The sequence below is a fragment of the Oncorhynchus nerka genome, linkage group LG1 (genome assembly GCF_034236695.1).
Source record: "Oncorhynchus nerka isolate Pitt River linkage group LG1, Oner_Uvic_2.0, whole genome shotgun sequence".
Classification (NCBI taxonomy): Eukaryota; Metazoa; Chordata; class Actinopteri; order Salmoniformes; family Salmonidae; genus Oncorhynchus; species Oncorhynchus nerka.
The window spans coordinates 41430581-41449746 of record NC_088396.1 but is presented as its reverse complement, the minus strand read 5'-3'; the positions used below and the strand labels follow the sequence as shown (position 1 = coordinate 41449746).

General features: G+C 44.3%; 1 protein-coding gene across 1 annotated transcript in view; it reads right to left on the bottom strand.

Moving 5' to 3' along the window:
- The window catches only part of LOC115130232 (pleckstrin homology domain-containing family M member 3-like), a 165443-nt gene extending 149972 nt beyond the window's left edge, over window positions 1-15471 (bottom strand). Inside the window, exons 1-3 of the mRNA XM_065018943.1 lie at window positions 15344-15471; window positions 12208-13152; window positions 94-334 (exon numbers count right to left, since the gene is read on the bottom strand). Coding sequence (XP_064875015.1) covers window positions 94-334; window positions 12208-12691 — 725 coding nt within the window. The 5' untranslated portion in view covers window positions 12692-13152; window positions 15344-15471. The remainder of the gene's footprint in view (window positions 1-93; window positions 335-12207; window positions 13153-15343) is intronic.
- Between the last annotated feature and the right edge of the window lie 3695 nt (window positions 15472-19166).

Here is a 19166-nt window from a genome sequence, read left to right as displayed (position 1 = left end):
ATTCAGGAAGTCCTGTTGAGGTCAGAAGACTTATTTTACAAGGGAGACCTGGCAAGAGGATAAGAGTTGAGAACCATGGTTTTCTTCCATTACCTGTTGAAGAAGAGGGCCTGGAGGACTCGTCCGTCCTGGGGCGGCTGGGACTGGCTGACCCCCTGGCAGTGGGACAGGGAGTAGGAGGTGCAGAGCTGCCGGTTACCGCTGCTGTCCAGGCTGTAGACGCGCAGCTCACATGGGGTCAGCTCTACGTGACAGACGCTCCAACAACCCTTCTGACCCTCACGATGCTCCAGGGTACCCTGTTTCACCACACTACCGCTGCTGTCCTTACGGCCTGCAAAAAAACACAGTATATTCAGCAAAAGAATCATCTGCGGAAGACACTATTTAATATACTAAGTATATACTAATAATACTAACTAGGACTACATTTATTAGGCCTAACTTATATTTAATACCATATAGCCTACTGGAACAGGTTACAAGTAGAAGCCAACTGCCTTTGAAAGATTCAGAGGGCGGATAAAATAATAGAGATGATCTGATGGGGTGGGGGGGCAGTCCATTCAAATGGCCCCACACACTACTACCACTCACAGAATGTCTCTGCAACAATTTCATTTTTATTATCTGCTCATTGGATCAATAACCTTGGCCTCCATTTGTCAGTCAGCACTCAGCAGTGTTCTCAGTGTTCTCTCGCTAATATACCACATAGGACATTCATTCTCCACTCATTAAAGTCACATCTTCAAAACATAGAATTCCCAGCTTATTAAAAACCACAAATCAAACGCAACACATCACTAAGAGCAGGGGCTTGGACCTGTCTAGCCTATTCAGGTTCTGTCTATCCTATTCAGGTTATGTCTAGCCTATTCAGGATCAGCTTGCCTAGCCAGCTTTTTCACACAAAATTAATAAGCCTACTATGCAATTCCACCCATTTGAGGGCCACAAATCTGATAGCACTTTTATATACAGTACCAGTCAAAGGTTTGGACATACAGTTGAAGTCTGAAGTTTACATACACTTAGGTTGGGGTCATTAAAAGTCGTTTTCCAACCAATCCACAAATTTATTGTTAACAAACTATAGTTTTGACAAGTCAGTTAGGACATCTACTTTGTGCAATTCACAAGTAATTTTTCCAACAATTGTTTACAGACAGATTATTTCACTTATAATTCACTGTATCACAATTCCATTGGGTCAGAAGTATACAGACACTGCGCCTTTAAACATCTTGGAAAATTCCAGAAAATGATGTCATGGCTTTAGAAGCTTCTGATAGGCTAATTGACATCATTTGAGTCAATTGGAGGTGTACCTGTGGATGTATTTCAAGGCTTACCTTCAAACTCAGTGCCTTTTTGCTTGACATCATGGGAAAATCAAAAGGAATCAGCAAAGACCTCAGCAAAGGATTGTAGACCTCCACAAGTCTGGTTCATCCTTGGGAGCAATTTCCAAATGCCTGAAGGTACCACGTTCATCTGTACAAACATTAGTACGCAAGTATAAACACCATGGGACCACGCAGCCATCATACCGCTCAGGAAGGAGACGCGTTCTGTCTCCTAGAGATGAACGTACTTTGGTGCAAAAAGTGCAAATCACTTCCAGAACAACAGCAAAGTACATTGCGAAGATACTGGAGGAAACAGGTACAGAAGTATCTATATCCACAGTAAAACGAGTCCTATATCGACATAACCTGAAAGGCCGCTCAGCAAGGAAGAAGCCACTGCTCCAAACCGCCATAAAAAAGCCAGACTATGGTTTGAAACTGCACATGAGGACAAATATCGTACTTTTGGAGAAATGTCCTTGGGTCTGATGAAACAAAAATAGAACTGTTTGGCCATAATGACCATCGTTATGTTCGGAGGAAAAAGAGGGAGGCTTGCAAGCCGAAGAACACCATCACAACCGTGAAGCACGGGGGTGGCAGCATCATGTTGTGGGGGTGCTTTGCTGCAGGAGGGACTGGTGCACTTCACAAAATAGATGGCTTCATGAGGACGGAAAATTATGTGGATATATTGAAGCAACATCTCAAGTCAACAGTCTGGAAGTTAAAGCTTGGTCGCAAATGGGCCTTCCAAATGGACAATGACCCCAAGCATACTTCCAAAGTTGTGGCAAAATGGCTTAAGGACAACAAAGTCAAGGTATTGAAGTAGCCATCACAAAGCCCTGACCTCAATCCTATTGACAATTTGAGGGAAAAACTGAAAAAGCGTGTGCGAGCAAGGAGCCCTACAAACATGACTCAGTTACACCAGCTCTGTCAGGAGAAATGGGCCAAAATTCACCCAACTTATTGTGGGCAGCTTGTGGAAGGCGACCTGAAACGTTTAACCCAAGTTAAACAATTTAAAGGCAAACTTCTGACCCACTGGGAATGTGATGAAAGAAATAAAAGCTGAAACAAATCACTCTACTATTATTCTGTTATTCTACTATTATTCTGACATTTCACATTGTTAAAATAAAGTGGTGATCCTAATTGACATAAGACAGGGAATTTTTACTAGGATGAAATGTCAAGAATTGTGAAAAACAGAGTTTAAATGTATTTGGCTAAGGTGTGTAAACTTCCGACTTCAACTGTACCTACTAATTTTTCTTTATTTTTACTATTTTCTACACTGTAGAATAATAGTGAAGACATCAAAACTATGAAATAACCCATAAGACTGTTGGGAAAGCATTCCAGTTGAAGCTGGTTGAGAGAATACCAAGAGTGTGCAAAGATGTCATCAAGGCAAAGGGTAGCTACTTTGAAGAATCTCAATTTGTTTAACACTTTTTTGGTTAATACATGATTCCATAAGTGGTATTTTTTTGATGTCTTCACTACTATTCTACAAAGTAAAATAAAGTGGAATGAGGTGTGTCCAAACTTTTGACTGGTACTGTATGTATGTATGTATGTATATATATATATATATATTATTTTTGGGGTATTTTTACCCTTTTCTCCCAATTTCAAATGCTATCTTGTCTCATCGCTGCAGCTCCCCAACGGGCTCGGGAGAGGAGAAGGTTGAGTCATGCTTCTTCCGAAACATGACCCGCCAAACCTCGCTTCTTAACACCTGCCCACTTAACCCGGAAGCCATCTGCACCAATGTGTCGTAGGAAACACCGTTCAACTGACGACAGTAGTCAGCCTGCAGGCACCCGACCCGCCACAAGGAGTCGCTACAGAGCGATGAGCCAAGTAAAGTCCACCCCGGCCAAACTCTCCCCTAACCTGGATGACGCTGGGCCAATTGTGCACCGCCCTACGGAACTCCAGGTCATGGACGGTTGTGAAAACAGCCTGGGATCGAACCCGGGTCTGTAGTGACGCTGACCTAGATATTCAGACCTGGACATTCGGACCTGGACATGCTCTGGTAAACAACGTGTCAAAAGTGCCATCTACCACAGCATGTCCAGATCCGAATGTCCAGGTCAGAATGTCCAGGTCAGAATGTCCAGTTCAGAATGTCCAGTTCAGAATGTCCAGTTCAGCGGGGCTAGCTGTAAAAGTGCTTCCTCGGAGGTCAGCAGGAAGAAACAGCATTGTTAATCAGAACGCTGTACACAAACAGAGAAACAGGAGAAACTGACTCATCTGCAGCACACACTCTCTCTGCTCTTCCATTTCTTTCACACACTCCTTTCTTTATATTCCTCCTTTATTAATCTCATCTCTCAGCTTCCTGCTCAGTGGATATGGGTTTTGACTTGTGCTATTGGCTGCACATAGGGTGCAGACGGACTGGGGTGAGACTCCATCTACCTACCAGTGGCCCCGGAGCAGAGGGACCGGGGTGAGACTCCATCTACCTACCAGTGGCCCCGGAGCAGAGGGACCGGGGTGAGACTCCATCTACCTACCAGTGGCCCCGGAGCAGAGGGACCGGGGTGAGACTCCATCTACCTACCAGTGGCCCCGGAGCAGAGGGACCGGGGCGAGACTCCATCTACCTACCAGTGGCCCCGGAGCAGAGGGACCGGGGTGAGACTCCATCTACCTACCAGTGGCCCCGGAGCACTGCCCCATGAGACAGATAGGAGATGTTTTCCTTATCTGTAACTCTCCAACTCACTCTAGGCCCAGAATATCATATCAGGGAAACACAACTCTAGGCCCAGATTATCATCTCAGGGGAACAACTCTAGGCCCAGAATATCATATGAAAGGAACACAACTCTAGGCCCAGAATATCAGGGGAACAACTCTAGGTCCAGAATATCATCTCAGAGGAACAACTCTAGGCCCAGAATATCATATCAGGGGAACACAACTCTAGGCCCAGAATATAATATCAGGGGAACACAACTCTAGGCCTAGAATATCATATCAAGGGAACAACTCTAGGCCTTGAGGGTTGCAAAGTATACTTGTGTTCATCCTTATCCTTATCAGAAACCTAGTTACACCCGGGTTAACAGGTGTGTGTGTAGTCCTTGACCAATCAATGATAATAAGTGATAATCAATTGGCAGGGATTAAGACAGTTCATTTCAGTACATCCCTGTGCTAAGCTTTAGTGTCAAGGCCGCTACACACTTCACACAAACGCAGCGATGGAAAGTCGTTTTCACACATAGTTCTACGTACTTCTGTGTGGCTCAAATTTTGGAATGGGACTGTATACGACGCTCTGTCGCTCTGTTTACATGAAGTGTGTAGCAGCATTTACTGTTACCAACCACTGTTACTCCCCTTCAGGGGGCTGTCTCACCCAACCTCCTCCCTTCAACGCCATCAATCGAGGCCGATGGCAATTGAGGTTGTGGGCTAATTTGTCTATGTTTGTCAGGGTGAGAGGAGCAGATGCCAAGAGCAAAGCCCGGGGCAGACGACCAGACGGCCGGACCGCTGTGCTTTGGCTTTCAGGAGCCACTCAGGCGACGGTGGGGGGTGCTAGGGGGCTCGCCTGTCCCCCTGGGCTTCAAAGGCTCCCGTGAGCATGTGGGTGCGGAGCAGGTCACTGTTCATTTCACGCTACAGAGGAAACAAGGCACACGGACATGACTCAATTAGCAGTCTGCGCTTTGCTCTGCTTTGCTGGGCTTGGTCAACCAGCAGCGGTCTAGCCCTACAATGTCCTACACCTCCACTGAATTCAACTGGCTGTCCTGGCCTGTCCTGGCCTGACCTGTCCTGGCCTGGCCACCTGATGCGGTAGCGTTGCTGAAACGTCACAGGGTCTTAACATTAACGTGATGTGAATGGTCTGGCCCAGAGGCAGGTGAGGAGAGGCCATCTTATGAACTCGTTGTTGGTGTCTAAGACGTCACTTCATATTATACTCAACTTACAATGGTGCCTTGTCCCCTAGTGATAGCTTAATAGCTTCACTAGATGAACTAGCCTAATATGTGGCTAAATGTGGTTAAATGGACAACGGTCCCCTTCTCCCCTAGTTTCCTTTCCTTCCTGCTTTTTTAATAACGGAGGTAAAGAAGGGTGGTGGTGTGTCCCAGGGTTCTCCACAAATCATTTAAAAAAAATTTTTAATTCTTTATTTGTTACCATATAAGGCTGTTAGAGGTGTTAAACCCCCCCCCCTCCGGGACACCCCCCTCCAGCGTACTCAGCAGCACCACCTTGTTAAAAATAAATCCCGGGGAGAATCCTGTGTCCCATCCATCTTACTGCACAAAATCATTGACAGACAAGGTGTCACTGAATTTCACACTTGCATGCTAAACTAAACTCTCTTTAGGGACTAATAAATATGTGGATGCAGTGGAAACTCGATTGGGATTCAGCCTCCGATCGGCAGTCGACACGCTCAGGGGAGTTTGGAGCAGAATTAGTGTGTCAGTGTGTGTCTGTTCAATTACACCTCCGCCGTGTGTCGTGACATCATGCTCCGGTAACGCTGTGAGACATAAACAAGCTAACGTTACGCCACACAGCCTCGGGCCCAATTGCCTCAACCCTGCTGTCAAAACGCAGAACTAGGATATCAGTCCACCCAGAGATGTAATCCCACTAAAGGCGTCAGCATGCTTCAGTTCAGCTGGAGGCTAGCCCAACTCGGCAAGGTGAACCGAACGAGTGTGCTTGCATACTCCATTAAAAGACCTTTGCATGAAAAACGAGAAAAAAAGCTGCAATAGTACTGTTTGTCCATTTTGAGACGCCGTAGCCAGCTTCCTCAAAAGTCAGACATTTTTGCAGAGGAGATCTTAGTCGCGGAATTTTACATCTAAGTAAGATGTTTGGTGCAGTATTTCTCAATGAAAAATGTGCCTGAAAATGAGTCGTCTCTCATTGAATGAAAAAAAAAGACGATGGAAGAATGTTCAGGACAGGACAGTTCGATTCAGTGGAGGTGTAGGACATTGTAGGGCTAGACCGCTGCTGGTTGACCAAGCCCCACTCTTGACCAATCACCGACGAAGTGGAGTAGAGTTTGGCTCCGAAATTGCCTCTAGAAAACATTGTGTGCCCGAACAACCCTCATCGAAGTCCTAAATGAACAAAAACGTCACACAATGTCATCATAATATATGCACGAACTCTTCAGCCGGGAAGCAGCTACCTTTTACCGCCACTGACCTCGTTCGTCTTTCAGTCACCCACGTGGGTATAACCAATGAGGAGATAGCACGTGGGTATAACCAATGAGGAGATGGCACGTGGGTATAACCAATGAGGAGATGGCACGTGGGTACCTACTTCTATAAACCAATGAGGAGATGGGAGAGGCAGGACTTGCAGCGCGATCTGAGTCAGATATAGAAAGGAGTTCTATTTTAGCCTTTGGCAACGCAGACGCTCGTGAGCAGTGTGGGTGCAATAATTGAATAACATGGATTTCTACATTTATTTTGCAACGTTTCTGCGCAATATCCATGACAATACGCGTGTAGAAATCCATGTTATTCAATTATTGCACCCACACTGCTCGCGAGAGTCAGCATGAGTGAAGGGTGCTTTGTGCGAAATAGGAAGCCGATTCTAGATTTAATTTTGGATTGGAGATGCTTAACGTGAGTCTGGAAGGAGAGTTTACAGTCTAACCAGACACCTAGGTATTTGTAGTTGTCCACATATTTTAAGTCAGAACCGTCCAGAGTAGTGATGCTGGACGGGCAGGCAGGTGCGGGCAGCGATCGGTTGAAGAGCATGCATTTAGTTTTACTTGCATTTAAGAGCAGTTGGTGGCCACGGAAGGGGAGTTGTATGGGATTGAAGCTCGTCTGGAGGTTAGTTAACACAGTGTCCAAAGAAGGGCCAGAAGTATTCAGAATGGTGTCGTCTGTGTAGAGGTGGATCAGAAAATCACCAGCAGCAAGAGCGACATCATTGATGTACACAGAGAAGAGAGTCGGCCCGAGAATTGAACCCTGTGGCTCCCCCATTGAGACTGCCAGAGGTCCGGACAACAGGCCCTCCAATTTGACACACTGAACTCTATCAGAGTAGTAGTTGGTGATCCAGGCGAGGCAATCATTTGAGAAACCAAGGCTGTTGAGTCTGCCGATAAGAATATGGTGATTGACAGAGTCGAAAGCCTTGGCCAGGACGATGAATACAGCTGCACAGTACTGTCTCTTATCGATGGCGGTTATGATATCGTTTAGGACTTTGAGCGTGGCTGAGCTGCACCCATGACCAGTTCTGAAACCAGATTGCATATTGGAGAAGGTACGGTGCGATTCGAAATGGTCGGTAATCTGTTAACTTGGCTTTCGAAGACCTTAGAAAGGCAGGGTAGGATAGATATAGGTCTGTAGCAGTTTGGGTCTAGGGTGTCTCCCCCTTTGAAGAGGGGGATGACCGCGACTGCTTTCCAATCTATGGGAATCTCAGACGATACAAAAGAGAGGTTGAACAGGCTAATAATAGGGGTTGCAACAATTTCGGCAGATAATTTTAGAAAGGGTCCAGATTGTCTAGCCCGGCTGATTTGTAGGGGTCCAGATTTTGCAGCTCTTTCAGAACATCAACTGACTGGATTTGGCAGATGGAGGTAAGGGGGAGGGTTGGGTGAGTTGCTGCGGGGGGTGCAGGGCTGTTGACCGGGGTAGGGGTAGCCAGGTGGAAAGCATGGCCAGCTGTAGAAAAATGCTTATTGAAATTCTCAATTATAGTGGATTTATCGGTGGTGATAGTGGATTTATCGGTGGTGATAGTGTTTCCTAGCCTCAGTGCCGTGGGCAGCTGGGAGGAGGTGCTCTTATTCTCCATCGACTTTACAGTGTCCCAGAACTTTTTTGAGTTTGTGCTACAGGATGCAAATTTCTGCTTGAAAAAGCTAGCCTTAGCTTTCCTAACTGCCTGTATATATTGGCTCCTAACTTCCCTGAAAAGTTGCATATCACGAGGGCTATTCGATGCTAATGCAGAACGCCACAGGATGTTTTTGTGCTGGTCAAGGGCAGTCAGGTCTGGAGAGAACCAAGGGTTACATTTTTATAATGGGGCATGCTTATTTAAGATGGTGAGGAAGGCATTTTTGAAGAATAACCAGGCATCATCTACTGACTGGATGAGGTCAATATCTTTCCAGGATACCCGGGCCAGGTCGATTAGAAAGGCCTGCTCGCTGAAGTGTGTCGTGATCGCGTTTGGTGTAGGGGGACAAAATAATTGTATGCACGTGTAAGGCTTAAACAGTTCCGTGTAAGGTTTAAACAGTTCCGTGTAAGGTTTAAACAGTTCCGTGTAAGGCTTAAACAGTTCCGTGTAAGGCTTAAACAGTTCCGTGTAAGGTTTAAACAGTTCCGTGTAAGGTTTAAACAGTTCCGTGTAAGGTTTAAAAAGGTTTAAACAGTTCCGTGTAAGGTTTAAACAGGTTTCTGTAAGGCTTAAAAGGCTTAAACAGTTCCGTGTAAGGTTTAAAAGGCAGTTCCGTGTAAGGTTTAAACAGTTGTAAGGTTTAAACAGTTGTAAGGTTTAAACAGTTCCGTGTAAGGTTTAAACAGTTCCGTGTTTAAACAGTTCCGTGTAAGGTTTAAACAGCTTAAACAGTTCCGTGTAAGGTTTAAACAGTTCCGTGTAAGGTTTAAACAGCTTAAACAGGGTTTAAACACGTAAGGCTTAAACACGTGTAAGGCTTAAACACTGTAGCAGGGGTTTAAACAGTTCCGTGGGTTTAAACAGTTAAGGTTTTTGGGGGAGGCTTAAACATTGTAAACAGTTCCGGGAATAAACAGGGAGTTTAAAGGGAGAACTGGTTAGGTCAGCTCACTTAGCTAAACCTGCCAAAGACATAAAGGGCAGATAGGGACTGCTCTAGCAATTATCTTACTGTACTGACTGACTGCCACACCCAGACAGACCAACGACTGGGACAGCCAATCATAACAACAAGTGCCATTTTAGAACTTTGGCCTTTAAAGAAGCAGATGTTGGACCCCCTGGTGATTCCTGAACACCGTGACAGACCCAAAGAGGTCAGGAATAAAGTAAACATCCATAACATAGAGCTAGTTAACATAGTTATAACATAGTTAGTTAACAGAGTTAGTTAACATAGTTAGTTAACATAGAGTTAGTTAACATAGAGTTATAACATAGTTAGTTAACATAGTTTTTATTAATTTTTTTCACCTTTATTTAACCAGGTAGGCTAGTTGAGAACAAGTTCTCATTTACAACTGCGACCTGGCCAAGATAAAGCATAGCAGTGTGAACAGACAACAACACAGAGTTACACATGGAGTAAACACTAAACAAGTCAATAACACAGTAGAAAAAAAAGAGTCTATATACATTGTGTGCAAAGGGCATGAGGAGGTAGGCAAATAATTACAATTTAGCAGATTAACACTGGAGTGATAAATGATCAAATGGTCATGTGCAGGTAGAGATACTGGTGTGCAAAAGAGAAAAGTAAATAAAAGTAAAAGTAAATAAATGAAAACAGTATGGGGATGAGGTAGGTAAATTGGGTGGGCTATTTACCGATGGACTATGTACAGCTGCATAGTTATAACATAGTTAGTTAACATAGAGTTAGTTTATAATATAGTTATAACATAGTTAGTTAACATAGAGTTAGTTAACAGAGTTATAACGTAGTTAGTTAACATAGTTATAACATAGTTAGTTAACATAGAGTTAGTTAATATAGAGTTAGTTAACATAGTTATAAGAGTTAGTTAACATAGAGTTAGTTAACATAGTTATAACATAGTTAACAGAGTTATAATGTAGTTAGTTAACATAGAGTTAGTTAACATAGTTATAACATAGTTAATTAACATAGAGTTAGTTAACAGAGTTAGTTAACAGAGTATTGCTACTTGCACATCATCATCTGCACATCTATCACTTCAGTGTTAATTTGCTAAATTGTAATTACCTCGCTACTATGGCATATTTATTGCCTTACCTCCTTACTCAATTTGCACACACTGTAGATAGAGTTTTCTATTGTGTTATTGACTGTACGTTTGTTTATTCCATGTGTAACTCTGTGTTTTTTTTTGTCGCACTGCTTTGCTTTATCTTGGCCAGGTCGCAGTTGTGAATGAGAACTTGTTCTCAACTGGCCTACCTAGTTAAATAAAGGTGAATTTAAAAAATAAAACAATTATGTGAAGATACATATATTAAGTGTTGTATTTAATTCTGTGGTGTACCTAATTAAATCAAAAGCCAAAATAACAGAGATTCATTAGATGAATGAACCAACGGAAAGACCATTAAACAGCTAATAAAGCTAGGCTATACATTCAAATCCCTGAGGTACATGTCTGCTCTAATGTATTCAGAGGGCAATATAAAACCTTACAGAGTAGAGTGGTAAATGATGTAAAACCTCTACAGCACTAGAACACTGACAGCTGAAGGCTCAGTGACGCCTGCTCGCTCTCGCATGCCGAAATCAACTGATCCATCAACATTAGCGTGTGTGTTGCTGAGGAAATCAGTAAGTGTCACCCCACGGGGACTCAGTAGCAGTGTGTGGGCTGGGCTCGTTATGGGGGAACAGCTACCAGTGAGACAGAGTGAAAGCATTCTTGCATGCCAGTAGCTACAAAGCCTCCTTTCCCTGTTGCATCCAATGTGAAAACATGAACTGCAGTGGAACCCCATGTTATTCAAGGTAGTGGGGATGTCATGGTTCTCTCTCTTAGCAATTAAACAGATATGCTGAGGTTTGTCCTAAGAAGAGATGGGCCCTTGCCTAGGCCTACCTACACACTTCACACGTCATGGAAACATGTTTACAGGGCACGAGAGGATACAATTAGGCTACAGTGTATGAAAGCATTGCCAACCGTAACGACTGGCAAAGAGCAGTATGTATTCTGATGCAAAGTGCTGTTGAATGCAGCCCATGCTTTTACTGTCCTCTTGTGTAGCCCAACTATCCATCCCTCCTCCCTGCCCAGAGCCAACTAAGGCCTTTTCAGCCATATGCTAATCCTTCCTAATACGAGGGATAATTGGGCCACTCTCTTTCTCCTTATTTGGGTCTGTTTGGTGACAGAATTACATCCTATTATGGTCTTTGGTGAAAATCTTCACAATCACATCTCTAAACAAGCACAAACAGGCAGACTAAACAATGTGTCAGGGAGGTTGGTATTATTCACCACATCCTGGTCACTGCAGTGGAAACTCAGTTCCATCCGAATAAAATGCTGGCTGCTGCAGTACAGTCTAGGCCCAATTGTTTTCTGTAGGACACTGAAATCATCTTCATAACGTGGAAGTGGAAGCTAGTCCCAGGCTTAATCTAGTCTCTGACACAGAGGACAAGTGTCACGATAACATAAGTACTAAAACTGGGCGATAAATTACCTGAGTTGATGTGATAACTATAAATAGAACTATATGTGTATAACAATGTGAACTACAGTTTGTGTTTAATTATCCTTTAAACTACTACAACTAGTTTGATGGTTGTAGCCATCAATTGTCCCATTTAACAATCACCCATATTAGCACACTTACTTCATTTCAAACTTTACATTTCTCTAGTATAGGCTACTTATCGTAATAAACAATATCAGTAAAATGCGATAAGTGATCGGTATGGTCGGCGTCCATCACTTTCGGTTTATCGTCCCAGCTCTAAAGCACGTCATGACAGCCTATTTAGCAAACATTTTGAAGATTTGTTTGAAGCTCATAGACACTGACATTGATTTGAGTATCAACCAATAAAAAATAGGCAGTATGTCCTTATCAGCTAACCAAAGAAGGACACACTCTCTCCTTCCTGCCTTACCTTCTTCTCTATGGTCGTTGAGAGCCATGTTCTTCAGCGTATTCTTGTCCACAGCAGGCAGGCCGTTAGCGTTGTCCATGTAGGACGGCCGGTAATTAACATCAGACCGCGAGCGGTTGTGGCCTTTGTTAAAGGCGGCGTTAGAGGAGGTGTTGTTGGTGTCCTTGGTGTGGGCGGCCAGGTCATTAGTGGAACAAGCACGGCTCCTTTTCCCCTGCCTCAGAGCCAGCACGCTGAAGGCCGAGGGCTGGTCAGCCCAGGCCACGTTACGCGGGGACACCTCTGTTCCCTGCTCCCCAGCCAGCAGGCCCCACACCCCGCTAGAGCTCAGCTTCCCCAGGGCTACAGACATCTCCTGCAGCTTGGGGTGGTGCTGCCTGGGTTGCCGGACCCCCTCCCCTCCCTGGCCTCCACCTCCGTCCAGGCAGTGTAGGAAGTCCTCGGTGGCCTCCAGGGCAGGGCTAATGTCCTCTACCTCCTCCATGGTGCTCCTCGGCTTGGCCCCGTGTGGAGGCTGTTAGGGCAGGTGGTTCTCTATGGGGCTGGGTGGTTCTCTGGGCAGGGGACGATCCAAGCGGTTCTGGACCTCGCAGCTGAAGCATCTGCAGTCTGAGCCCCAGAGGGAAGCCGTGTTCCTCGAGGGTAGGAGGCTTCTTCCAGGAAAACAATTCCTCGTTAACACAGCTCTGTTAATCAACTAGCTAGAGGCGGACACTCTTATTGAGTTTATGATAGCTCTGGCCTTTGCCAGAAATTCTTATGACACAGTCTTGGGGTGGCACTGCTTTTCTTACACAGGCTGATGGCTCTCTCTCTCTCTCTCTCTCTGTGTGAGTCAGCTCTCACATGAATCCACATGAGGATGTGTGTAACAAAGAAGAATGCTCCTCCTCCACATTGGATGATGATGATGATGCCATCAAAAGGGCACAATGTGAGGCTTCACTGTGTCATGGGACAGAAAAGGGAACAGAAAAAGGGACGCTGAACAGGGTGAAGATCAGATATGTTTAGCAATGAACAAGGCTTAGCAAGCATAACATTTCCTGATCTCATCAAACAACATAGGCATTATCCAGTTGACAGATAACAGTTTACAAACACTATTGTAAATCAAAGACAATTACCTACAATCAATCAGCTACCCTCAACCATCGGATGCTCCCTCGGCTGTTCGGATCAACCCGGGTAGAGGGAATAAATGGAATAGCCTAGCCTAACACACAGACAGCTAACCTGTGCCTCAGGCTTGGACCAACCCGGGTAGAGGGAGTACATGAAATAGCCTAGCCTAACACACAGACAGCTAAACTGTGCCTCAGGCTTGGACCAAGCCGGGTAGAGGGAGTAAATGGAATAGCCTAGCCTAACACACAGACATCTAACCTGTGCCTCAGGCTTGGACCAACCCGGGTAGAGGGAGTAAATGGAATAGCCTAGCCTAACACACAGACAGCTAACCTGTGCCTCAGGCTTGGACCAACCTGGTTGGGGCGGGGTTCCCTTCCTTCTGGCCAGACAGTTTAGCCTCTCACTTCCAGGGTTCCTCACCCCTCGCTACCTCTCTCTCTCTCTGTCACTGACAGGCCCATTGCTCCCTCCCAGCTCTTTCACCTTCTTCCAGACATGAATTATTTAGAGGACATCACCACTAGCCTATCCCTGGATGGCATACAGGCAGCACTTCACTGGGAAAGGGGGGTGACGTGAGGAGAGGGAGGTGGAGAGAGGGATGAGGTGGAGGGAGGGGTGAGGTGGAGGGATCAAGGAGGGCAGCCAGGCCAGATGAGGCTGTGCTTAGGAATGTTGTCGTCGTGACAACAAGCCCCTGGGGGAGCCCTGGGCAGGGTGTAACTCTGCAACTCCATGTACAACTCCAGGTACAGTAGCTACAGGGATCTGTCTCATCAATGAGTTCACTGCATCCAATGAAACATTGTCATCATGGCTATGTTCACACAGACAATCATCCTGCACTAACGAGAACGACCAGCTCAAAACTAGAAAAACATATTCAACTATCCCGAAGAGCTTGTGTAAAAAAAATAAACACATCCTGGTGACCTAGTGCATGACTGTCTGAGTGACCTAGTGCATGACTGTCTGAGAGACCTAGTGCATGACTGTCTGAGAGACCTAGTGCATGACTGTCTGAGTGACCTAGTGCATGACTGTCTGAGTGACCTAGTGCATGACTGTCTGAGTGACCTAGTGCATGACTGTCTGAGTGACCTAGTGCATGACTGTCTGAGTGACCTAGTGCATGACTGTCTGAGTGACCGAGTGCATGACTGTCTGAGTGACCGAGTGCATGACTGTCTGAGTGACCGAGTGCATGACTGTCTGAGTGACCTAGTGCATGACTGTCTGAGGCAAGCAGCACCACCAGCAGCAAGGAGCAGCAGTCACGACTGTGTGTCCTCACCTTACCCAGCAGACTGGCAGGTGTGACACAGAAGCACACAGTCTCTCCTCACTGACGGTCTATTTATAGCCCTCTCACACAGCAGGCATCATATCTTCCCTCATTGCAGTAGCTAGGACAGGTGTGTGTGTGTGTGTGCATGTAGTCTACACATCTGTATATGATCTATTCATTTGACATGAATGGGGTAACTAACTCTGGTGTAGTTAACAATTCATTGATCAACACAAGGGGACAGCGCTGTCAAGACAGGTGCCTTGCGTATAACTTCTGACAACAGTGCAGCATGTAACGCAATCAATGCAGCTATCCTAGCAAGCTAGTTAGTTATCGTTTTACATATACACCCAGACCAGCTACATCCTAGTTCAGTGGTTCACTAACATAGTTAGCTAGCTAGTTCCAAGCTAACACCGAATATCGGTTCACTTCTAACATTCGTCGTTGACATAATACTTAGTAAAGCTTGCCTACCAAGCTAGCGAGATAAACGGCTCTGTTAGCTAGCAGGTGCGAGTGTCCATCATCTAGTTAGCAACGTCAACTAGCCTCCCATCCTTGAACAATGTCATTTCCATTCTAGCGGTAAAAATCATCTAGCTACACGCGCAAATATGTATCTATATTTGTTAATATCATTGTTCGGAAAAAAAATATGCTAAATAACCACAAACTCGGTGTCGAAAGAATAATTAACAAGTCTCGACTCACCTGATTCTGTTTACAAATATATGATTTTCTGGTCCGTCAGAGGAAACGTTCACCGAACAGAACTGATAGTTCCTTCGTTAAATGTTCCGTCTCTTGCAACTTGTGTGAGTTGGCCATGCATTCTGGAGAAAGGGTGTCCTGATTCTCAACCATTCATTTTCCCCAGATCAGTTCAGAGAAATTACTGCAGAGAGTTGTCAATTCTGCAATAACATGGGATTTATGATTGATTCTATAAGTAATAATACAATAGTATGGCACTACTAACATGATAATTCTGGTGTAATTATAATCTCAACATGGATGGAAACAACATGATCATTATTACACAAGTGTGTGTAGCAATAATAATCCCTATGTCTCATTGTCCCCCTGTGTTTTGCACGAAAATAACATAGCTTTTTTGTAACTGAACATTTAAAGTCCTTTTAAATTACTCCAACCATGTTCCATACCCATTCCCCAACATCACACAAATTAACCTATAGTTGCGGCAAAACCAATATATTACTAATTTAATGACGAAGGCAGGTGACAGCAGCAGGGACCACATATCAAACTGAAAATCCTCCAACAAAGGTCATAAAGACATTTCTCTAATGACGAATCTGAGTGGAGGGGTGGAGGAAAGGGGGGTGAGCAGGGAGAGAACGGAGCATATTTTTTTCCTAATGGGGCAAAGCTAGCGGTGCTTGAAGCTACCCAGCGTCCATTGTGCTGACCCTACAGAAAGAGAAACATTGGTCTCTTTCAGGCCAGAGAGAGAAACACAGTAATTATCGTGGGCTCTCTCGGCTAAACATGCAACCACCCCTCCTTCGGTCCCTCAGAGCCCCCCTGTACCCTTTCTATGTGCTTATTGTCTAGGCTCGTTTAAAAAAGTCCTTCTCTAATGAAGGAGGAGGGGGCCCTGCCCGGGCTAATGGGCTCAAATATGTTCCTCTCCGGAGCATTGTTGTGGGATAATGGCTCTATGAGCCCCAGCTGTAAACTTGCAGACGCCATATTGTGTATGACCTACATAGAGCTGCATGTGAACTCTTGCTAAATGCTATTTGTCCCAGCAAACTCCTCTCTTTTATTTTGTTCTGAGAGGAGAGTCAATTATGGCAGTCAGCAATTGGGCCCTTTGGTAGAGATGCAGGAGGAAGCAGAGAGGTACTTCTAGTTGGATACGTCTTACAGCTGTAATACTGTAATGTATAAATGCCTTCTCAAATGGGATGTATAAATAAATAGAGAAATATAGTATGATAACCTCAAGGACACCAGGGCATTTGACACAATGATATAACATGTAGCACAAACACTACTAACATTGAATGGTATTTGTTGCTTCATTCGGATACTCAAAATAAATGTTAATTTTCCCAATAAAGTAGAAATGTTCATTTGTCCCATATTGATTACATATATTTGTGGAGTACAATGTCCTGGTCAGTGACGTTGTAATATTATTTGTCATCTTGCTCCAGGAAAGACACAACAAACCTTTCAATCTAAGTGGATACGAGATTGACATTGCAAATAAGGTACCGTCAACGTTAAGAACAAAATCATGTCTATCCATATCCTCTCTAATTTTTTACATCTAACAGCACTCTCTCCCTCTCTCGTTCCTTGACCTACGAACTCCACTCTCCCTCCCCCTATTTCTCGTTTCTCTCTGGCTATCTCTCCCATCCATCTACCCCTTTATTTTGATTATATCCTCCTGTACTGATGACTAAATTATGATTGGGTTTAAGGATGGCAATGCTTTCATCTGGCCAGTGTTGTTCTGCTCTCTCCCTCTCCAACACAAAAGGCCCACTACCTCTGCTCTGCTCCCCGCTTTTGAAGAGTAGAGTGGCTGTTGGGTCCCCATGGAAACTGCAGCGAGGAGGCCTCTTATGTCCTACCTACCGGAGCAAGGTGTTCTCATATCAGAACAGAGACAAAGTTTAAAGACCGACAGACAGACAAAGAAAGAAAAACACAGCTCTTATCTTATAAATCTTTGGACAGGAAGTGATTTCAGGAGAAATAGGTTCAATTTGTCTTTGTATTATGATCAGTTTTCTTTATACTGGAATGGCATTTTTTTTTGCCAGAATGTCTTTTTGATAGGTAATGTTAAGTCCCTTAGACATCCAGTACATTTCAATCCTAGGTAAAAAGGTCAAACAGAACAATCATGTACCATTATGTTGCCATTATATGTGCTGTACCATAGCGCTTGTATAGAGCATAGTATGTTATAATTAAGAAATAAGGCACGTGGGAGTGTGGTATATGGCCAATATACCATGCCTAAGGGCTGTTCTTATGCGCAACGCAAGAGTGTCTGGATACAGCCCTTAGCCGTGGTATATTGGCCATATACAACAAACCCTCAAGGTGCCTTATTTCTATTATAAACTGGTTATCAACATAATTAGAGCACTAACAAGAAATGTTTTGTCATACCCGTGGTATACAGTCTGATATACCACAGCTGTCAGCCAATCAGCATTCAGGGCTCGAACCACCACTGTTCTTAGGCGTTGTGATTAAGAGCAGCCCTTAGCAGTGGGATATTGGCCATATACCACACACCCTCTTGCCTTATTATTTAAACATCATTCATATAGGATATCAGAGTGAGGATTGACAAAGACTGCTTTGAAAGGCAGCCAAATGTGTAGCAATAAACATTTAGGACCACAAAACTAGAGATCCTGAATGTGTTCAAAGCACAGACTAAACCAACACGGTGTCAACATACACTATATGACCAATGTGGACGCTCATCAAACATCTCATTCCAAAATCATGGGCATTAGTATGGAGTTGGTCTCCCCACTTCTGGGAAGGCTTACCACTAGATGTTGGAACATTGCTGTGGGAATTTGCTTCCACTCAGTCACAAGAGCATTAGTGATGTCGGGCACTGATGTTGGTTGATTAGGACCGGCTCGCAGTTGGCGTTCCACCTCATCCCAAAGGAGTTCGATGGGGTTGAGATCAGTGCAGGCCAATCAAATTATTCCACACCGATCTTGATAAACCTTTTCTGTGTGGGTGATATCAACTTGTTTGCCTTGGGGTAAGTTGTGCCAATGGCCACCATACCCCATACAAATTACTATAATTTAGTCCGTTTTATGCAATATTTTTGCAACATGTCATGCATATGAACTCCAGATAGTGCATTTGCATTGTTTCAAAGCAGACCGTCATTCCCCATGAAGGGAAGATATCCATTAGAGCAGCAACAAGTGAGGAAAACAGACAATGACATTGAAGGGATTCATTGACAACAAAAAAAGTTAGCTTAACATATCAAGAATCTTCTGAACAGTTTCATGGGCTAAGTAACCTGAAATGCAGAGAACTTGCCTACAAATTGGAACATCGAAATAACATTCCAGACAACTGGTCAAGAAATGGAAGGGTAAGTGATATTGAACTGAGAGATCTTTATCTGAATGTAGGCATACATTTAAGATATACAGTATACCACACCCCTTTTCCATGAATTCAACTTTGACCTACCAGCACACGATATCAGCACCCACTTACCCCAAGGCACCTCAATTTACATAAGATGCACCAAGAGACCACTTTTTTTTTTTGAACAAGCGATGTTTTCAAAGCTTGTGTACATGAATTCTGAATATTTCCAGGGATACACATCCTGAAATACATGTATAGTATTCTTTCTAACAAAGATATTTACCTCGACGTAGTGATGCCGAATGTAAAAAATAAAAACAAGCCTCAGAACATCAGCCTTCCTACAATGCAGAGATGGCCATCTCTATGGTAGTCTCTTACTGCTGTGGGCCTTGTGAATATATTT